The 23,236-nt window shown below is 40.7% G+C and overlaps 1 protein-coding gene across 3 annotated transcripts in view; it reads left to right on the forward strand.

Annotated features, from left to right (window-relative positions):
• The window catches only part of CBLB (Cbl proto-oncogene B), a 117,420-nt gene that overhangs the window by 60,787 nt on the left and 33,397 nt on the right, over positions 1-23,236 (forward strand). For all 3 annotated transcript variants that reach the window (XM_026041910.1, XM_026041902.1, XM_026041916.1), the window contains exons 4-9: positions 9,208-9,364; positions 12,568-12,689; positions 15,060-15,197; positions 16,660-16,747; positions 19,435-19,566; positions 21,649-21,852. In XM_026041910.1, the coding sequence (XP_025897695.1) occupies positions 9,208-9,364; positions 12,568-12,689; positions 15,060-15,197; positions 16,660-16,747; positions 19,435-19,566; positions 21,649-21,852 (841 nt within the window). The remainder of the gene's footprint in view (positions 1-9,207; positions 9,365-12,567; positions 12,690-15,059; positions 15,198-16,659; positions 16,748-19,434; positions 19,567-21,648; positions 21,853-23,236) is intronic.

Raw genomic sequence — 23,236 nt, forward strand, 5'->3', positions numbered from 1 at the left:
AGGCTTCACTTTTAGATGTGTGACTAAATTACAGAAGTAGACCGTTGTTTTAGGGTTTTCATGGTTTTGTTTTTCCTAAGTAATGGGGCAGAGGACTTGGGGAGAACTGAGGCAGAAGGCTTGCAGTTCTGCAGGCGGGAGCAGCCAACGTGGCCGCCCGGTCGGCCGCRCTGCAGGGCCCAGGCCCTGAGAGCCACAGGCGATTCCTGCCGCCGCCTCCGTTGGGCTCTGTCCTCGAATGCCCTCACCTGCTGTCTTGCTGCCAGCTCCCTCCTGCACTTGGGATTTGCAGATGTCATCTTCCGTAAGCCGCTGCCGCGCTCTGGCCACCTGGCATCTCGTCCAAACAGCTTCCCTGTTCGCTGCTCTCCTCCCCTGCGTATTTCTCTCCTGCCTAGTTTGCCATTTCTGTGAGGGTTTTTTTTTTGTTTCCCTTCCCGTTTATCGTCCTAACAGTTGCCTTTTGAGAACGGTAGGATAGACAGACTTGAGATGCCAGACTGTAGAATACTGTTGCATTAAAATATTTCCATAACAAGGTTCTAAGAAGATTTTTTTTGTCTGTCAATCCAGCTCAACAACTTAACTCTATCTTTGCCTGTCTCTCTGTTCATGCTTAACTCTGTTTTTTCTTGACTCCTCTGCCGAAGAGATGTTTCTAATCCCTTTCAGATCCCTAGAGCTCTTGCTGTACCTTTTTATGCTTCAATTCTTTCATGCTTATCTACATTTCTTCATGAAATGTGACTTTAAATATGACAATTCATATTTAAAGACTAACCCGCTCACACCGCCCTAGGTGTATGTCCTTCAGTGAGGTTTTTCCCGTTAAAGCACCCAGCTAACAAACACACCCAGGAATGAAGGCAGTCTGGGGACATCAGTTAATTCCACATGCAGTTGCTGTCCTCTAGCAAAGCCTTCAAGTTCCTTGAGTTACGTGTAGCAACATGGGCCTTGCAGTTGCAGACTGGGTAAATGACTGCAGTGATCAGTGCTGGACCCTTTTCTAGCAAGCAGATGCCGCCTGGTTCTAGTTACCTGTCTTCTAAGCAGGGAACAGTCGCTCMGTGCTAGGCAGCCCTGCCATTACCTCAGCTTTAGTAAATTGTGCTTAAGTAGCTGTAAAGCATGTAATGGCACGTATGTGGAACAGATGAGAGAGAGGTTTGTGGCATTATGTTTAATCTCTTCATTAAGCAGAGTGCCTGCAGCTTTTAAGCATTGTCTTCTAATCCATTGAGAAACATATGGCAGGTATGCCTTTGGGCCTCACGTTTTCCAACGGGCCTGTTGTGACAAATTAGTTTGCAAACAGTCTAATATTGCTTCCTTAGAAACGGAGCTTATATCAAGATTTAGGGTGTTGGGAACAAATGAAAACATCTCTTTCTAACTGATGGCCCCTTGGGCCTTTCTAAAACACCCAGTCTGGCTAGGTGCGCACCGCGAATGAAGACGCCCTGGGAGGAGCTGCACTGCCTCTTCCCTGAGGGATCCACTTCGGAGCACGAGCCTAGGCTCCTCCTCGGCTGTATGCAAGAAAACAGCCCTGAAATTGCACTCATTAGATAATGCWACCCAAAGATGGACTAAATTTATTAAAAATAAAAAAAAAMCGCCAGTTTTATTGGAACATGGCTTCTGTTGGATGACAGAGAAATTTCCTGTAGCACAGGAAATGATTCTAAACGTGTTCTATGATACGATCTGAAAGAATTAGAAATACTTTAAATAATAGATCAATATATGATAACTTCAGGGTGTTATGACAAACATCTATTCACTTCTAAATGAAACTAGTTGGGAACTTTTCTATSATCTGTTTTTCAACTTCTTTTTTTTTGTGAAATATTATCATTTTTATCTTTTTTTTTTAATTTGAAACATTCTAAATGTCAAGAGGCCAACAGTGACATTTTAAAGTTGATTCTTTGTGTTTCAGTTTTTGAAAATTTAACCTAAACCTCCGTTTACAAAAGGCAACTAAGAAATGAAATCCAAAAGATATATTTTTTCCAGAGTCCAGTTTATAGCTGATTTTTTTTCCTTTATCAGACTCCTTCCACTACTCTTCCCCTGTGAATGGGGAACTTCTCATGGGGAGCTTCTCATTTGTTGCTTTGCTACATTTGTTTGTCTGAACACTTGTTGTGTAATCAGGCTGCCGTAATTGCTAAGGTCACAGGAACTGCTTTGAAGTTTATTCATCCAGTTATTAATATGTTTCGTTGGAAGCATTTCTTCTTTCAGTGTTTAAAGCAAACTTTGTGCAAGACAAAATCTGGGATTGAGTGGGAGTTTCCCAGGACTGAGGAACTGGAGTAGATAGGGAATGTACCCCCTTGATGTGTCTGAGGAGGAGGAGGAGGGCCTCTCTAAGGAGCTGCCTGGAAAAAGAAATAAGAAATACATTGACGAAAGATTTATAGCAAGCTGAAGGTCGAGATTTTAGGTCAAAATCTATACCAAGAAGCTGTTAGTGGTGAAACTGAGAAAGTGTCATTTGTGCTTTTGTACTGAATACCCGGTCACAATTAGAGGTGCAAGTGATTTTGGTGGAATGGATCGTTATGCCTGTTTTACCATTATCATTACACTGAAACAAATGATAGTTAACTGTACAGCTAAACAGGAGTGAAACAATGAAATTGTATGGCGTGTAATCAGCCATTGCACTTGTTTACGGATACTTKAGTAACCTCCAGTGAGTTATAAACAGATGTATAAAACTTAAGCTGATAGATTCTTCATTATCCTTATTTKATCACTGTTTAGTACTTGGTGTTTATTTCCTCCAGTTCCTCACTTAACTTTAATGGCACCTTACAGCTTTTACTTATTTTCTGTTCTGAGCAAAAATGTGCAAAACACCGCTGGGAGCAACCCCAAACCGAGGAGGAGAGTGGGCGAGATGACCTAACAGATCTTTCCAGCCTTTTAATTTCTAAGCTACGGTGAAGTCATCCAGTGCTTTGTAACTATTGAAACTTGTGATTTGTGGCTGTCTTCAAGTTGTAGAATGAATCAGTAACAAAATGTCAATGTACTTAGATTTCTGTTTCTCCGTAATTGTGCAATTTGTTTTATCTCTTAAGGTTTTACTCCTAAATGTGAAACCTTAAAAAACTGAAAGCATTTTATTCCTGTCAGACAAAATGAGGCTTCTCTATCACCACCGTTTATTTTCAGAGGAAATGGAAATAATTTCACTGCTAGGGTCAAACACATAACTGCTTTATAGCATTGCTACTTTTTCTGTCTCTGGCTTGGACCTCAAATATGATTTGTTGGAGTTCAGGGGAAGATGTGGCTATTGATCTCCGTGTGGTAGTTGAACGAGGTGTTTCAGGCGGATGCTCTGGAGCCGTCGTGGTCCTGCTGTGGTCGGGGCTCTCGGCCTAGCGCAGCCGCAGCCCCTGCGGCGCCGGCTCGGCGAGGAGGCAGCGAAACCAGCCCCGCTGCAGCGCATGCTGCAAGGCTTGGGAACATCTGGGTGTCGGGGAGGCACATCTCAGATAAACTCAGTTTTAACACCGTGTTGATCCCCTTAATTTGCTGCTTGATTTCCTGTTTGCACTGCCCAARAGCCCCTCTGTTGACTGAATGTTGTAAAAAATAGGGATTGAAGAGGTGCTGCAGAACAAGAGAGCTGGTGATCTGAGCTTGAACTGAAGTGTGAAGGAAAATGAAAGATACAGAGAGATGGGCTGTGAGCCACTGCCATTCTCTCCATCAAAATAGGTGTTTTGGCAATGGGAAAAAAAATAAAGAGAAGAAAATAAATAGGCAGTGGGGCTTTTTGGCGGTCAGTTCTTCCGCAGGCTGCAGTAGCATGGGAAGTGTAGGTGCCTCTGTTTAAGAACTTGAGCCAGAGGCAGATGGTACGACATTCCCAAGGAGCCAAAGGGAAGGGTAAGTGTGGTTGATAGGAATGCAGGATTCCATTTCTGGTTGACGCAAAGATGTGAGGTGCAGTCAAGGCAACAGAAAAGGGCATTAGTCTTCACAGGTCCTGGGGATGCCTGAGAATAAGGTAGTGCTGCGTGTGTAAAGGATAGAGAAAGGGAAGTTTTAGCAGTTGCCACCCAAGACTGTCAGAGACAGGAGAGCAGATGCTCAGTGGATAGGGAGGAGAGAGGCAGGGCTGTAAGTGTTGAAGAGCTTACAAAGCATGGGTGTAATCTGGGCTATGGCTCGAGGTCAGAGTTGGAAGYAGTTGATGCCATGTAAAGATGAGCGTCCCTTCAGGGCTTCTTCAGGAAATGCAGATTTCCTGAAGATGATTTATTTCTTCAGGAAATATTTACTTACTTTCTCTCCGAATACACCATATATTTGGTAATTTATTTTCCCCTTTTTCTAAAGCTCATCTTCTCCCTCTTACTTTCTGTTCCTCCTGCTAGGTTAATGAGTGTTTGTGCTGTGTGATGTCTCTGTCCCGTGTCTGTAGTGGCACAGTCTGGCAGGACTCCCGTTTTGCCCTCGGGCCTGACCTTCTCAAGCCGTCTGTGTGCCCACTGTTTTCTCTGTGGTACCCAGGCAAAGAAAACATGTGGCCTCTCTCTYAAAACTGGAGCAACAGCTTTCATAAAATGCCCTTTTTAGTGAGGACGAACGAAAATCCRCAGTGCCCACTGCAGACATGCGAAGAATGTTGTTCCAATCTGGGTCAGTGTTTGCTTGAATATTTTGGCATCTGCTGTAAATACAGCGATGCCCTTTTCCTGTTCAATTTTCTGGCACCAGGCGAGAGACTGTCTTGCAGGCAAAAAGGTTTGCTGTGAGTGGAAGTTGCACAGGGACATTTACCTTCCTGGACATACCTGTGATCTCTTTTAGCTCACACAGAAGCAACACAATTTGGCTTTCAAGGATAGCTGCATTTGAGCAATTCTGCAGAAGTCTTGTATGTTCAGTGCTCACAGAGAATATCTTCTTTCTCTCTAGGTTTATGTTAATGTCTCTTGCTTTTTAATAACACAACTACATTAAGGAATTTAAGAAAATCCCATCTACACAYGACCAGGACAGGAAGAAGGGGGGAGCTAAATTCCTCTGCTAAATCGCTTGAAACTCTATGCTGAGCTCTAATCCTTCTCCTTCAGGCACACGAAAGCCATGTGTGTGGTACTTAAATAAAGATAGTGTATTTGACAATTTTGAGTGACCCTACCTTTTCACATCTATCAAAAATAGTAAATAGACACCACCTTGTATAAAAGCGTTTAAAAGAAAGCTTGTACTTTGATCAGGACCTTCATGAATGCCTCAGTTTTATTCAGATATGTTTACTGATTTTACTCCTGCAGGAAAAAAAATGGTATAGAAGTAGTGTTATTTTTAGAGGCTTGGGAAAAATGGGTTATTTTAGCTTTTTGATACAATTTTGACAAGATTCTTTAGATCAGAAGACAACATCAAGATGCATGCCATGATGTGGATATCTTTGTAGATTTAAGAGAGCCTTTTCATTTTTATTTTGAGTTTTATCCTTAAAGTGATATGAGGTTGCTTCTGTTCTGATGATGAAGAAAGGTAGTAWAAAGATACCACACAGAGAGACTAATAGTCTCTTGTAAAAAATCCTTCATAGTAATTCCTTGCCGAATARGGTATGCATTTGAGCTTGCTTCATATTTTTGTTTCCTTCTGATTTTAAATTAAGTAAAAGAACACATGTACCATGATAGCAGTGTGCCAATGTTACATAATCAGATATTCTTGGTTTGCTTTGGTGCAGTGGTCTTTCCCAGACTGTACTGTAAAAACGGGGACCAAAGCCCYGTGTGTCACACGTGGGGCTGTATAAAAGGGCTCCTAGTGATGGCATCAGCCACTGGAAAGAAGCCCAAGGGCTGCGCAGTGTCGTCCTCTCGTTTGATCCCCCCCCCGAATCCTGTCCTTGGTGTGCAGGGGGGCTGCTGCTTTCGGGGGCAGCTTATGTAACTGGAGTGAAGCACAGGTAAAGGAGAGACCTGGGGTTACAGGGACGTCATAGCGCGTCTCTCTGATGGGTGACTCAGCTCTGCCTAGACGGGCGTCTGCAGCTCTGCCTCGTCTCATGAGGAATGAGCCAAATACCTGCCAGCTGGCAGAGCTGGGCATCGCTGGGGCACCGCGCAGCAAATAGTACAAGGACAAAGAGCATGGCAGGTGTTTACAGTAAATATCACAGGATCACAGACTGGTTGTGGTTGGAAGGGACCTCTAGAGATCCTTTAGTCCAAACCTCCTGCTCCAGCAGGGACACCTAGAGCAATGGGGCACAGGGTGGCATCCAGAKGGGTTTGGAAGACCTCCAGAGAAGGAGTGATTCTGTGATTCTGTATTTACAGTAAATATCTTCTGTGATTTCAGGAGCTGAAAACTGCAGGTGTTGGTACATTGTAAATGGGATCCTGTATGCTTTTCCTTTCTAACTAGAACAGTCCTAAACTCAATCTTGGTTTGACAGGTGCCACCCTCCACTCCCCCTCCTGAGAAACTAGTAAAGTAACGGCTTAGACGCAAGTAATAAGGTGCCTTCAAAGGCTCTGCATCCCCTAAAACAAGAATACGAACAGCAGTGAAATGCCAATTAAAACAGAAACTCAGCTTCTCAGCCATCTTCAGAAGTGTCTTTCACTGCTTCAACATTGTGGGAAAAATTCCGTGTGAACCTCTCTTAGTTCTCTGTCAAAGAGAAGTGGCTTTCAGCGTGTGGAAAGGTCACCAAATTTCATCTCCTTAAGAGCAGGAGACAGGAATGTTTCAGAACCCTTGAACTTTCTGTGGGGACCCGGTGACTGCCTCGCTTCAGTGACAGCCTGTCGAGCGCGAGGTCTCAGCTGCTGCCCGAGAGAGGCGGCGGGAGAGGAGCCATCCCTGGCTCGTGCTGTTGCAAACCATTTGGGAACGACTGCTGTCTAAAAGGAGCTCCCGAGAAAGAGGAGTTAATGTGTTTCAGCAACAGCTTCTCATATTTATTAAGAAAGCAGAAGATGAAAAGCCTGTTTCATGAATTCTAAGAGGAAAAAAAAATCTGTTGATTTTAGTAAGTTTTAAATTGAGGCCACCACTGTTTGGGGCACTTATTCTTGGAGGAATCCCACGAAATAACTTTGTATGTTATTTCATTAGCTAATCACTCAGTTCTCAACATCTGGTTTCTGTCTTAATGACAGTTCAGTGCTGGCCGACAGAGTCCTAAAAACAGACTCTGTCGGGGAGGCCTCGGGGTGCAGGGTGCTAATGCTGACTGGGTGACAAAGGATCCCTCTTATTAATCACATCTAATGACCGTGTTTTTGTGCAATTAGCTCAGGTGAGTCACCCCAAAGAAGTCCTGACAGCCTAATAGTGCTGTATTCTTTCCTGTTGCGTTGTCTGTGAATTTGATTTTAGTTTGCAGGTTAATTGACTTTTCTAACCCCGTTCCAGTGTGATGGCCAGGCTGTAACCATCCAGAAGGCTTACAGAGAGAAGCAGAAGACATTTCAGAGCCCCAGTTACAGGAACTAAATGTGCGATAGGCACGTGCTTTCACACCACAAAAGCACTTAAGTTTTCCAACTTTGTTCTCTGAATGTAGTGCAACATTTCGTTCTCTCTTTATCTTAATCAAAATTTGATGTGCATTCTTTCTTAAATGGCATCTGATGTGGTATCGCTCTGCAGTTCTCTGTGGTTTCCTGTTTTTCGTACACAGACGAAAGTATCTGCTGAGATCTATTAAACTTCAGCTTTTATTGTTTATGGCTTTCTCAATATAAGCCTCAAAATAAAATTCAGGCTTCCACACACTGCCAAATACAGTGAGTGCCTGATGCTTTCCTGTGGTAGAAGTGCAGGAGAAAGTCTTCACTGTTGTGCTACCAGTTGATCCTTGTTTAAATTTAGGCTAACTGAAAAATACTTGTTAGGCAGGAACCAACTTCGTATACTTAGAGTTTTTGCACAGTATTGTACTTTTAGAAGAATGTACTTTTACATTCTTCRATGTACTAATACATAGAAGAATGGAATATGGAATAAATTATTCTGGTTTTGTTAAAATTAAAAAAAGCCCAATGTGAAGCACAAAAGATGAAGAAAATATTAATTAGTACCCCAAGGCCTGTTTCATTTGTCTTTCCTTGGCATTTTAGCAGTCATAGGAAGAATATTACTGAGAATGTKTGAGCTCTTGTTAAGTCCTGAAAGTAGTTATATATTTGTTAATTAAAATGCCTTTAATACATAGTATAATCTGCTTCCACTGAGAGGCAGAACCTTTGTTAGAGATGGTGTTWTGGCTTTGCAAAATTCAGATTTGATCCTAATGACATGAGAAAAAGGAACATGCGGCTGTTAGGCAAATTTCCGTAGTTTTGAGAATAAAATAATAGATGAGTTTCAGACGAGCAGCCTCATCTCAGCTTCCACATGTAAGCAATTGCTTGGCAAAATAATTAGCCTGTTTATCTTGGCCAGTGCAGATAGAAACTGAATTTGACAGATTGCAACWTTTTGAGAGGAGGATAATATTAATGTTTTTCTTTCCTGACTTCCATCTCTTCCCACCTTCGCTACTGCCGGAAAATACTCCCCATCTTGCAAAATATCGCAAGGTGGAAATCTGCAATTTGTCTTTTAACATTTATGTAATTGTTMTGGGCTGTGACAGGCCTTAGACTGTCCTGGTAGCCAGGCAGTTGTTATTGAAAGGTCTCTGTTGGGCAGTCTCAACAGGTCAGTCTGTATTAGCCTTAGTTTTAAAAACAAAGGAAGTTGTCACAGTAGATACCAGCTGGATACTTCAGTGCTCCGAGAGGAGAGGCTGTGAGGAAAGGAGTTCCATAGGAAGCAAAGAGGTGGCTCCCATGTTAGCTCTGGGAAGCCATGAGCTTGGTTGCTCTACCTGCGTGACAGTGATTCAGTCTCTGCAGTGTTTTTTCTGTTGTCTTCCAAAGGGAGCTTGAATATTTATGTAATACATCTTACTTTATTCCACCATGTTTCAGTGAAGATAGTCTGTTTCATTACCTTAAGATCATTTCAGAAGACTTGATTTTTTTCCTTTTTTTTTTCTCTGTAGAAAAAAGCTAATTAACGGTGAACTATTTTCTAAGTCTAGTTCTACTGTTTAAATAAAATGCCAAACCTTAAGTGCAGGGTTTATTAAATGTAATATAATTGCAATAAATTTTAATGAATCATTAAATTTTTTACTTTCCTTCCTCACAGAACTATCGTGCCATGGAAACTGTTCAGGCAGTGCCTTCATGAAGTCCATCAAATAAGCTCCGGTTTGGAAGCAATGGCCCTTAAGTCTACTATAGACTTGACCTGCAATGACTACATTTCAATTTTTGAGTTTGATATCTTCACTAGGCTCTTTCAGGTAAGATTTGAAACTTTAAAATGCATATGGTGTGTGTGTATGTATATATACACACACACATATATATAAGTATATATAAAAAATATGTGTGTGTGTACATATATATGTATATATATGTATATATATGTATATGTATAAAAAWATATATATATTACCATTTAACTGTAAATATAAGCATAACTACCACTTTAAGGATTTTGCCATCAATTGCTCTGCTATTTATTTAAGATAAGGGACTCTCTGGGAATAGCATTAATTTTAAAATTGTTGATAGGAAATACTTAGCTGAAATAAACTTTTACATATGTTACATGCCTCTCTTAGGCTAATTTCCCATCTGCAGAGCATAGTTTAAGGGAGATACTCTTAGAGTATTTGAATCAATGCAGGAGGCTGCACTGATTTGTATCCCTATTAAATATATTGATTGTGGATTAATCATGTCAGACTTTTTACTTGGTATATAGAAACTATTAGGGTACAGGACCATTTATTTGGTCATTTACTTTTTCCCCTGCATAGTGATAAATCAGTGCCTTTTTCTTCAGCCTGTTAAAGACTTGTTCCAAATGGCACGTGTTGATCCAAGCCGGGGCTGACGCGCTTGTGCAGCCTTCCCTGGCRTTTTGTGGTCATTGCTGCCGGGCTCTGCCGCCTTTTGTCCTTACGGGAACRGGGCCACTGCTAAGTTAGTGTGAAGAATTGGCAGATGAGCAACAGTTTTAGCTCCCRTAGTTTTGATTTTGATCATCTCTTGTCCGTTCTGAGTCAAAATTGTATCAAAGTTGAAAACGTTGCAGTGTAAAGAATCTCCCTCTGTTCAACCACAAATACTGGGTCCTCTTTAAATCCRTTTGCACCAGTTTTAGAATTTCAGGCAAAAAACTTCAACCATCTGCTGAGCAGAATATTTAAGAGTGAGATCACTGAAGACTTTCTGCTGTTTTTGTAGCAAAATYCCTCTAAGCTTTGTTCTGTGTGTGGAGCTTGATATTATCAGACATTCCCTTCTAAATTTTGCTACTTGAGAGGAGCTTCTATTCAACTATGGTTTTCTGCCTTTTATTCAGTATTTGGCAAGCATTTCTGGGGTTCAGGTTGGAAGGGAAGCCAAAATCTTCAACTCAGGCTCGACTGCAAAATACCTGAGACCTATTGATTGCATCATACATCATTATGAAATACATCTACTTAAGCTTCTTTCCATGGGATTGATTTTCTTCTCACTTTGCTCACAAATAGTAATAAATTTTTTCCCTCCTCTTTTAATCTCTACGTTAATGGTAAAATGAAATGAGGAAGCAGTGATACGAGAAATACAGCATGCTCTGGTCCTGTGGGCTCTTACAGATTGCAGCAAGCTGCAGACTTCAGCACAGAAGTCTCTGAAGAGATTTATTGCCCCTGAATCCATTAAGCAACATACACCAGGCTGCACAAGCTTCTCTGCTTGCTGTGTTGTCACAGCTTGATTCATTCATGTGCTCGGTGCTAGAGAAGGAGGAAGAGGAATACTGCATGTAAGGAGAGAGGACTAGTTAGGATTAGCTTTTAATTTAAGGAGAAAATATTGGTAAGAAGCAGAGAGATTTTGTTTTGCCCTGCGTGTTACCAACTGGAGCTGCATAACTGTTGCTGTGAACTTGGGCTGAACTTGGGCTGACGCTCTCTCCCTGAGGTTACGTTCTACTTCTGCACTTCTTAAACGGCTCCTCCAGCGCTCTGTGCATACACCCACGAGAGAAAATCCCGATTGTTTAAGCAACCAAAACACTGTTTTGCCAACTGTGGGTCACRTTACAGCAGGGCTGCTCGTTGGCGGGAGCAGGCGCCTTTTCCTGCAGCTGCTGGAGCAGCAGAGCTGCTCCCCCTGCCTCTGCCCCGGAGCCCAGCCGCCTCTTCCTGCGCCTCACATCTACCTGCACGCTGTGAAAAGTGGAAAAACGGTGCGTGTCTGTGAGGAGAGCAGCAGTGCTGGTTGGGSAGGGGGAAGTTAACACCCCTTTCCTGCAAGGATGGCAGATTGGGTGGTTGAGCCTCGTGCCGCCCGGCTGGGATGCTCCTTTGCTCCCCTCGCGCAGAGCGGCGCCGGGCGGAGGCCGGGCTGCAGCCGCCGCTGCAGGGCTTTTCCCCAATGCTTTGCTTTGTCCGAGTTTGAACTCTTGATTTTTCATACGGCCTCACTATTAAAAATTCATTGCTCGATTTCATGTGTATGCTATGAGGATTTCTTCATTTTGAAATAAAGGAGTTCAGCCACGTTCAAGTAGTGGTTCGGGTTTGCCTAGGAGCAGACATACCTTAACCTCCAGTAGAAGTGTCACAGTATTGTGCTCAAGAGGGTCACTTGTAAGGACGTCGTATATCTCCACCTTACTAGCCTCTTAAAGGACTTTTGCAGGATGCACAAGGACACAAGTCTCTCCTCCGCCRTTTAACCGTCCTTTTGACAAATACATTCAAAAAAATCTCCAAACTATTAAAAAGCAGTTTCTTCTCTTTCCAGATGCTGGCAGTGAATGCTTAATGTATTTGTATTCATTTCCCCATCCTTAAAAATCTTCCTTCTTGGCAATAAAAGAATATTTTCTTTGAAGTAATAGCATGTCAGGCATATTTTGCTGAGTTTTCTGAAGCAATTGTGAGCAAATGATGTGATGAAGTGCAGTGAGTATTTGTTTTGTTGCCTGGCTGTGATGCTATTGTRGTAACTGAGGGAATTAAGAAGTCAAGAATAAGCAAAGGAATAATAGCCCAAATTAGTGGCTCTAAGTGGCTTCATTTGTTAGTATTATTTATCATTAATTTTGTAATTGCCTCAGGACCAGTCAAGAATAAGCTTTTTTTTTTTTTTCTTTTTTTTTTTTAATTGGTTTTTAACCATCATGGAGCTATAGTCTGCAGGCTCTCACTAAACCAGATGCTTAATATTCTATGCAGCTACAAAAAGAAGCTCCCTTAAACACCAGGTCTTCCAAAGGTTTATCCAAATACTTACCCTGGCGTTCTTGGAATAATTCTGTCGTCAGAACCCTTGCAGCATAGCTGAGCATGTCAGGCAGCCTTCTGTAGTATTTAGACCTTGAGCAAAACCGTATGCATTTCTGCTAAAGCCTTTTCAGTCTTTTTGACAAATTGGTGTTTTATTGGACGTTTATAACTATGTGGCTGCACCTGCTTAATTGTTTGTCCTCCCTTTTTAGCCTTGGGGCTCGATCTTACGGAACTGGAACTTTCTGGCTGTGACGCATCCTGGATATATGGCATTCCTGACCTACGATGAAGTCAAAGCGAGGTTACAGAAATACAGCACCAAGCCCGGAAGGTAAGAGGGTCTGCTCGTTATTGTCTTCCAAATCAACTTGCTGTCTGAGAAACTACATATTTTTTCTAGGTTCATACTTCCATGTGATGATGGTGCTGCAGTACTGAGGGAGTGAATATTTTACCTCTTTGTTTTTAGCAGAGTGAATCAGAGAAAAGTATTATTAAACTGTGCTTTTAAAAGTAGGGACTTTATTTCTGTTCAAAAAACCTTTTTTGAAAGATGGGTGAGTACTAAAGACCAAAACTCCTGATCTAAAAAATGCTAAAAACTTTGAAATTTTCAGATTTAAGAATTTTGTAGTCCTGACCTACTACTTCTCCTGTAGTTCTTCCTGTAGTGCTGTGAAACGAAAGAGCATTGCGTTAGATATGAAGAAAAACACCAAAATATCTGAATCAAGTACAAGTAAACAAAGTGATTTTTTACTGCTTTTTCTCTCTTTCGAATTATGTACAACCTACAATGTCATATTGGAAAGCTTATTTCAAAATACAACTTTTCAAAATTTTTATTTAACTGTTACTTAATAGTAAAATAACATAATCTCAACCCTTTAGATGTTAGGACATAAATTATAATTCAKTCAGTGCTTTTAACATCTCTTTTATGTCAAATACATGCTTTACTTCATAAGTAATGACTTTATATTTTAAACTCTGCACTTAGAAAGGAAACTGTCAGATTAAATATCGTGATGAGTATATAGATTTTAAATAATTTGTGTGATGCTCTTTCTATTGTATTATTTAAACTGAACTTTTTCCTCGTGATGCTTCTGCTCTTCTGTTTTTTCTTGTTTGCTCAGCTTGGGAAAATTAAAAAATTATTAAGGAATATAGTAATTTTTTAGTTTGGTTTTAGTTTTGTGGTTTTCTTCGCTTGTTTTTAGTTTGTTTCACTTCCCAGTTATCAAGTTTTATTCTTTCACGTGTAGGTTTCTAACTTGGTTGCTGGATCACATATGCATGTTATCTTGTGCATGTATCTAAAAAACATATTTTTCTGAAACTTTTGGAAGTGTAGCGATCCAATGAGAAAGCTGTATCCATGTTCTCTTCTTGGTTTCACTAATATTTAGAAGACCAAATATAGCATATCCCATTAAGGTACCTGACTGGTAAAGTGCATTTTTGTACAAGAGTCTGGATTCACTGCGTTAATGATGATGTTGCATTGGCACCTATAAATACTGTTGTAGAATTCAGATCACTAGGATGATTTTGCAAATTCTTTCTATATTTAGTATTTTCTCTATTACGGCATATGATATTGTGTGTATAGAAGAAGTAATTTTTAGATAAATTATTCAAAGTTGCCTTCATGTTCCTTTAATAGAGTGTTAGCTTTAAGCTAGCTTTCTATTTGGCCATCAGGAGATAATTCTCTGTATTGGTTAGATAAAATACTGAATTAGTCATTGTTCAAGAGGAGGAATGAAATGAAATTGCTTGTTTAACATGCAGTGACTAGAATCTAGTTGCTGCTACCATGTAGTGCTGGCCCTATTAAGCTCCTAAGAACCAAAGCTTGGAGCAGCTAAGGTTTCACATTCTCTAGTGCATAGAAAGAAATAAAACATCRTGGCAGAAAYAAAACAGTCAGGAAAAGCTGTTGTGCACTGCAGAATTGGCTGTGTGATACTTCATTAGGACATGCTTTCCTGGGTGAGGAGTTTGCATCTCAGTAAGTCTTTTTTGATCTTCTTTGATACCGAAGACTCCAGAGTTTTCAGTAAGAAATAAACCCACCTGGTATCCTTGTCCAAACCTCCTGCCTTCCTCTGCTCTCTTTCTCTGCATTATTTATATTTCTGGCTATCACCTGYGCTGCACAGAACGGTTTACGTGAAGCGCCCATTTAGGCTGGTGTATCCTGAAGTAGCAGCTTTGTGCCAGCTGGGGTGTGCGCAAAATTACTGTGGCCAGCACGAGCAGTTTTTRTTGTTCATTAGACTTGGTCTAAAGATGCGTTCTAGTTCCCCACATATCTCCATTTGAGTTAAAAGCTTCTGGTTTATGCTGTAGCTAGGCATAGCTGTGGAGATGATGTGCTCTCTTTTTCAAAAGGTGTACTAAGTATACGGGACAGGACTGTTTATATGGAAGTACAGCTTTCGTTTTGAGGACTAAAAAGCAAGTAAATGAAAAGCTGGGGCTAGCTAACTATGTAGGCCCCTTTTGCCTAAGTGCATGGAAGACCCTGGCTTATTGAAGGCTGACAAAACACCACGTGGCAGAGCTGGACTGCGGCCGGTGGCCTGGCCCACGACTGCTGCGCAGCGAGCCGAGGCCTCCGTCACCCGCGCCRGCCCGGCCCGGCCTGGCTGGGCTCGGCAGTCACTTCCCCCGTCCCCCGCTCCTTCCACAGCTACATCTTCCGGCTGAGCTGCACGCGCCTCGGGCAGTGGGCCATCGGCTACGTGACGGGCGACGGCAACATCCTGCAGACCATCCCGCACAACAAGCCRCTCTTCCAAGCCCTCATCGACGGCAGCCGGGAAGGATTGTAAGTGCGCAGGCCTGCTGGTGCTCAGGGTGGTGGAAGCAATTAGGAGAGTCGGATGTGGCTGCCGGCATTCCGTTAGGGATTAAGGGCCGTCCCTTTTATCTGTCTGGAGAAGAGGGTAATTCCGTTAATCAGAGTTAGTCATATCTCAAAGCAAGTAGATTCCAGGAGAAAATAAGATGGGGCAGCTGTCAGTTTGATTCTCCCAACAAGTATCCCAAGCGCTTTTAAGCTTATTGAACAATTAGTACTAGCAGCTACTTAGAGTTTACCCTCAGAAAATGATTTAAAAGGTATCTGATTGGTTGTGAAACCAAAAAGTTTTCCAGATTCTAATAATTTACTAGTTCTTTATATTTGTAAGAGAATCTGAGTTTACAGGGAGAAGTGATACTTTTTTAATAGGCCAACTGAAGTAATAAGAAAAATGTAGGCAGATTTTTGGTGTCAGAATCTTTTCACTGGGATACATGTTTTGATATATCACGTGATTTTAAGTAAAAAAAAAAAGATCCCCCCTCACTCCCCAAACGATATAAAACTTCCTTGCAAACTGACAATTTTTCTTGGTCCTTAATAGTCCAGTAATTTTATTCTCTGTGGGAGGATTTCACATTTTGAAAGTGATCTATTGTCCAGCAAAACAAAACACACTTTTGTGTTCCTGTGTGTTACTGATGTGTAGTTTTATAGTGTTTCTACTATACAATTTCATTGGCAAAGCTAAGTAATCAAMAACTGCCGTTGAAAATATTTAATGTGAAGGGAAGGTTTTTTGGTACTTTATTTACAGATAACTGTTTCACAATGACGTAACAATACCACATGTAAGAAACTGCTCCAAAGTCTCAGAGGACATAAAAACTGAGCATAGAACAACTCAGTATCTCCATTATATCATTAACCTGTCATTAACTTCCCACAAGATCTAAATGACCTCGTCCATCCTTGTTTGAAGTCCAGGCAGCACCTTGGACAGTTKTAGGTTCTTGTCATAGCTTAAGAAAAATGCCTGTGTATCTTGCTGGCCATTCTGCTCTGCTACTTGAAATATCCAGCTCTGCACATCTGCTGAGTATCATGCAAGCAGTGCAGAGGTCACCAGGAGCTTAAGCAAGTATGAGAGCTTACTGTAAAATTAAGATCTAAGGTGATACTATATTGAACTATGCCGTAAAAGTTAACTGCTAACAAAAGTTCAGTTGTATTCTCCTGATAACAGTGTGTGTAATGCTGGCTTTTTGCTTTGAGAGGTGAGCTATGCTTTATCATCTATCAAAATACACATGCAGTGATTCATTTGCACCCAAAAGTTGAGAAAAAATATCTAAGGAAATATCATGCACCTTAGTTAATGTCTACTGTAGCTTACTGTGGCTGTTTGATTTTTTTTTTTAATCACGTTTAACTAAAAAAGCTAAAGAAATACACACATTTATAACAATTTTTTTTTGTGATGCAGCTATTTGTTCCCAGATGGGCGAAGTTATAACCCTGATTTGACAGGGTTGTGTGAACCCACACCACACGATCACATAAAAGTCACACAGGTATGTTGCAGTTTGGCAGTTATTTTGTGATCTTAACCTCCTTTAGTGTTCCATCCAGCAGTGAGAATAACTTTTATTAAATTGTGAGAAATAAATTCAAAGGAGTGAAAATACGTTTTTGACAGAGAGGCTTAGATGAAGAACAGGATAATAATCATTTAAGCTTTCGAGCTAATGGTCATGCAAGTGGCATGATTTGGAAGCTTGTTTATTCATGCCTCTTTCAGGTGCAAAGTGTGTTAATTGTTACTAAAGTTTTTCTGATTTTTGTGGTAGATTAATCTAGCTTGTTGTTTCTTTGCTAATAGCAGATGGGAATACAGAAATAAAATGAAGATCAGATCATAGTTTTTAAGTCAAAATAGGAAAGGTCCTGTTTGTTGACAGGTCCAAGAAAAGCATAGTTATCTCTGTCACAAAGATGTTGCTTCCAGGGTGTCTCTCATTTCTTCCATGTGTATTGTGAAAATTAAAAGAGAATTTTTGGAAAAGCAACAGAAATAATTTAGTGCCTGAAGGGACTGACTTTCAAGACAAGACTGTCTAGATGTGTGCATATCCTTGTTAAGTGATGATGGGATGTACTAATCTGCAGATGTTTGGTATTAGAGAAATAGGAAGTGAACACCACAAGGCGAAGGCTTGATTAAAAACATTGCTGAAATCAACACCAGAAGGTTTTATGTATATTATGCAGAATGTTTTCCATAACAAAAGTACCTGGAAGAGGGTGTGCTCAGGGAAAGGCTGCAGACTCGATAGAGCTCTGTGGAGTCATAGCTTCTTTGGGGTCCACCTGGTGAGCTGCTGAATCCTCTGTTGTGATGTGTGCTATATGTGCTTTCCATCTCTAGAGATGCTTCGGAAAGTACCTATGGTATTACTTASAATCTGTAGTGTTTGGGGCAGTACCATTACGAAAATGTCTGCCTCTTAAGTGAATTCCTAAAGAGGTTACCTGTGGAAGGTGTGAAAATCCTTCTTTTCCCTCCTTATAATAATAAATGAACAATACAAATAACAGATAATTGAATTGAACAGATAATTGAATTATCTGAATAACAGATAACTGAATTGCAGAAAAAAATGATCTAAGCCCATACCCTTACTTCTCCTCAGAGGAGAAACAAAGCTTAAAYGTTTTCCAAGTTTTCTTGTTTCTCCACAAGGTAGTCTGTTCTTTCTTTTTTCAAAGTCACTGAACATACCCATCTTGTTTCTGAACGTGTATTTGTGAGTGAATCTTAGTTAATATTCATATATTAATACCTACATAAATATTCATAATATTCATGCCAGTTCATTGGAGCCTGAGCTATATGTATGTCTTAAATAATATCTAGCTGCAGTAGTTTAAAGCTGTCTCTGGAGCAGCTTAAACTATGAAAAGATGGTATAAAACTGGCTCCAGGGCTGGATGAGAGCTCCCCCACAAGCATATTTAGTGCATGCTGACTGCAGCTGCAGGCTCATCTTCCTTGTCTTGGCCTCCTCTACCCTCTCTTTGCAATAAGCAGTAGTTGCTTATTTTCCTGTGACCTGGATGGTTCTTCCAGCTTTCCAAATTTGCTTTTCCTAAAATGAAAAACGGAGAATTAAAAAGCTTTATTCCTGCCCAAATGCCTTTGTTAGCCAGTCCCCAACCAAAACCTTTCCTAACTCTAGAAACCTGTTTTCAGCATGGCTTTTATCTATTATTCCTCCTGAAGAAGGTCTTCTGGTACCTCCGTGTCAGTCTCCTAAGGCCACAAGGCCCTGGGTGACCCTGGGTGACTGTTGCCCAGGGCTGCCTTCCTGCCGTGCTCCCTCACAGGGCTGCTTCACCAAGTTGCCCCATGTCCCTGCTGCATATGGAAGCCCTGTTGCTTGTGGGATTTCAGTCGAGTGGCTTTATTAGCCCTCAGCAAACACCTAGGAAATGAAACCTCGGTTTCGTTCCTGTCCATCCCGTAATTGGGCCCTTACCACAAGACTCTCGTTATTTTCCTCTTAATTGCAGCCGATGGAAGCGGGACGCATGCCTTGCATCAAAGTAGTAGCTATATGAGATATGACTTCCTGTAATAAATGGATATTGAAAAACGTCATTTTTATACTGAAATCCACATTGGCCTTTTTGGAGCTGAAATAGCAGTGAGATTTAATACAAAAGCAAAACCTRAGAAGCAAAAGCAATAGTGCAGTCCATTGCTTTTTAATGCAAGTCACCTTATCAACAATATTTATAATTAGATTTCATCCASACTTACACAGACACACAAACACTAGATTTTCTGAAGTAGTTAATGGAAAAAATGCCAATAGTAGTTGGGAAGAGGGAGGGAAGATGAAAGCAAAAATAATTGTTCCTTTTAATTCTTAAGAGTAATTTAGAACATTCAGGTTAATTGAATACATAGTRATTTTAATTCTTTTGAAAAGTCTGTGGAAATCTAAACAGGCACAAGTTTATTAAACTTTATTTGTACTGTTCATGATGCCATTTATTTTACATTTGAAGAAGCAAAAGAGTAGGATTTTTAAGAAACTGGAGTATGGGTTTTAAATCTGTACAAGGAATTCCTTCTATTATTAAGAAAACAACTTAGAAAATGGACTCAGGGAACTGCATTTTTCCCTGGTGGTACTTATGTGCTTTATTGATTAATCACAGTAAAGGAATAACAACTTTAACTCTTTTGTTTCAGGAGCAGTATGAATTGTACTGTGAAATGGGTTCTACTTTCCAGCTATGTAAAATCTGTGCAGAAAATGATAAAGATGTGAAGATTGAGCCTTGTGGGCACCTCATGTGCACTTCTTGTCTTACAGCATGGCAGGTACTGTCATAGGTTCATTAGTGGGGAAGAGGAGGGTTGTCTCTGCTGTGTGGGTTTTTCCACACAGCCTTGCCTTTTCAGGTACTCAGTAAGGATATTCAGGGGTATGTCTATGAAAAATGGTGAGCTTGTTTGATCTCCCGGACTAAAATCCATCTATGAAGAATAAAGTCGTAGGAAACATCAGAATTTGGACTGCTAGGCTTGCCAAGGACGTTTGCTGCTTGTCAGCATCCTCTTCCCCCAGTACTGGAGCTACAGCGGAGGTGAAAGCTGGGCCTATTCAGTCACCCAGGTCACTTCATGGTGTGTCCAAAAGCAGTGAGAGGACAGGTAGCAGCTGGGAATTGGAGACCTGACGAAACAAGGCTCCGTGAGGGGACACGATGTTTCTGACAGGAGCAAGATTTAGTCAGTAGTGCATTTCACATGTTGCCCTTCGCAAAACAGGCTCAGAACCTCCCTGTCTTTTTAGTTGACAACATGCAAGTCACAAAGCTTTTGACAATTGTGGGGGTCAGAGAGATGAATGGAGAGGAAAACTGATCTCAGTGCCATTTACAGAATATTCCAGAAAGCACAGAGGCTTCCTAGGGATGCACCAGTTCGACCCTTTTGTCCGTTTTRTTCACAGGCTTACCAGTCTGTGTCAAGAGGACTGATACATTTAAGTATAGTTAACAAACATTTGAAACGGAAATCAAAAGCAAAGGTTATTCGTCATAACARCTTCAGGCTTTTGCCTAGCAGATGCTTCCCAAATTGAATCTTTTTCAGCACTTTTGCTTTTAGCAAATTCTTCCATTGTTATCAGCCTCCTGCAGCACCAGGGATGTGCTCCCTTCGGACGTGCAAGACCCTCGGCTTCTTCCACTATTCTTGGCTGGGGACTCTCTGCAGAGGAGCAAGCATTTTAGGCTCAGAGAGTTGGCATTTTGCAGTGGCATCAAGCTTTGTGAGAAAATATTATCCAGCAATAATCAGCCAGCTACATTTTGGACTTATTGCAAATTTAACTTTTGTATAATTAGTGAGGCARTGAAGAAATACCCTGTAACAGCATTGGCTGTTACGGGCTTCTGACGGGCTGGTGCTTAATTGCTCTCTTAATGACTCATTAGACATGCCTCGAGAGGTCCAATACAGATGTTTTCACTAAGCAGAATAAAAGTTATCTAATAAATGAATAAGCCACACCAGATCTGCRTAGAACTTTAAGCATCATTCAGAGTTGTTCACCTTTATGAAGGTCACTCTCTCAAATATACCTTGGTTAAACTATCTTTTTGTAAGTAAGCCAGGGACCTTGTCTAAGTTTTGTGAGCAAGAAATCCTTTGGTAAGTATGCAACAGGAGAAGAATTTCCTTTTTTTCCACTGAAATCCTTTCTTCTCTAAATGCTTAAGTTCTGAGCTTAATTCTGAAAGTCTGTGGGCAGAGGGCTGATAGGAGCTATCATGAACCTGACAATGCAGCTTTTCTCGATGTTTTAAAAAACCTTTCTGTGGGCACAGACAAGCATGTATGTATGTATATAAACATCTCAGGTCTCAATTATTTTTTTTTCTCAGTTGCATTCATGCAACTGAATGCAAATTTTGGTTGTTGTGCTTGGTTRATGTGTTTCAGTGAACAGAATTAGTACAGAATTATGTGACAAGAGAGGTTTAAGAAAGCCTTGGGAATGGCAGATGCTCTGCTGGGCCTTTGCATCAACTTTCCTGTAAAATAACCATGTGAAGGATTTCATGTAAGTAATGACAGCTGTTCACTCTAAGGTGATTACCTCCCTGGAGTTTGGAGGCACTCCTCAGGCTATCAGCAAGTGATGTTGATGGTCTTTTGTAATTAATCTGCAGCACTGGTAAAAGCAGATGAGTTATTTGTCCGCCCAGTGCCATGCAATAGCGTTTATGCTGCACATATACCAGGGATCAATTGCAAATCTGTTTCCTTTTGACTACAACGTTTCCTTTACAAGCTGTTAGAGGACATTTTGGTGTAGTAGTGTGTAAGACTTCGTCTTCCAGGACTTTTTAAGCAGTTCTTTTAAGAACGTGTGTACTTGTCTGTTTTGCTCAGGAATCTGATGGCCAAGGCTGTCCTTTCTGCCGCTGTGAAATCAAAGGAACAGAACCAATTATTGTGGATCCCTTTGATCCAAGGGATGAAAACTCCAGGTGCTGCAGTATTATCGATAGCTTTAGTATGCCCATGTTGGACTTGGATGAGGATGATGATAGAGAAGAATCGTTAATGATGAATCGCTTGGCTTCTGTCCGAAAGGTAAGTTTGCACGTACTGCACAATAGGTAAAGCTGAATATGCAAATGTAAACTAATCTGTCTGTACCTGTAAAGACTGAGAGGTCACATCTGATGCTGTAGGTTTCAGCAGCTCACTGAGAAGTTCTCTGGTTGGAGAAACAAAATATATCAATACCGCATCCAGAAGATTGAAGCTGAATAGGAAAAAAGAGTCCCAAATTCCCAGTTGATTTAGTTGGGTTAATTACTGCGTTGGAAGAAACGTTGGTTTGCACCAGCTGATGCTCTTATCAGAAGAGTAAATAGGAGGAGTTTGGAAAATTCCTTGAGTGGATATTTGTAAGAAACACAACTTTCATACAGAACATACTGTTAATTTTCTCTGTCTCTGTGGGTACACATGTTTTAGGATTAATCATGTATAGATTATTACTGAGTAAAGGGTAGCCCTGAACCTGGTTCCTACGTATTGCACACATACGTGTTCTAATCATGCTTTACATGAGTGGGTTATGTTTTTTATTTCTGTAGATTAAAATGCTATGTATCAAACTAGGCATCTGTAAAGGGAGAGATAAAAAGTATCTGGAATTATTCATAGTAACTTCGTCTTTTGCAGTGTCTTAAACGTACTTAAAATGTTTACTTCTAGATAAATAAATGCAAACATTAACAAAGTTTTGTCTTATTCTGTAATTTTAAGATTGCATTACTATTTTTTATTGCCAGAATAGGTACTCTCCTGGGCCGCACAGCACCAAATTTGAAATGCATTTTCTATATTCTGCCTTTTACTAAGGTCATCTAGATAGAATAGTTGTCTTGAAATTCAATTCTTAATGTCTTACTCTTCCATTTGCTTAGCATTGTCATTTGTTTAATAATAATAATAATAATAAAAAGTGTTTCAGTGTCTTTTCTGAGACTATCTGTCAGTTAATATACATAATTCTGATACTCCTCCTAGCCTCTTAGGTCATATGAATCATTATTATACTGTGTATATAATACCACATGGCCTACTCTTGGGAACGGTTTATCCTCCCTGTCTGGATTTAAATCGCAATCTGTAGCCCGACCTCTGTGATATAGTCTTGAATTGATGGGCTTTTATAACACTATCATTTCCATGATAAGACAGAGTGCGCTATGCTTTTAGCGGAAGAAGGAACAGTGGGGTCTAATGTAAGAAGTTGTCTGCAGCATCCACCAGCTGCTTGAGTACTTCGGTTCTTGCTATTTTTATGGCATTAATTTCATAGTTCAATGAAAGACACCTACTCACGATTTCATCCTGAGGTTTAAGAACTCTTCTCTTCTCTTCTCTTCTCTTCTCTTCTCTTCTCTTCTCTTCTCTTCTCTTCTCTTCTCTTCTCTTCTCTTCTCTTCTCTTCTCTTCTCTT

This window comes from Nothoprocta perdicaria, unplaced genomic scaffold, assembly GCF_003342845.1.
Source record: "Nothoprocta perdicaria isolate Ctin4 unplaced genomic scaffold, notPer1 scaffold_102, whole genome shotgun sequence".
Lineage (NCBI taxonomy): Eukaryota > Metazoa > Chordata > Aves > Tinamiformes > Tinamidae > Nothoprocta > Nothoprocta perdicaria.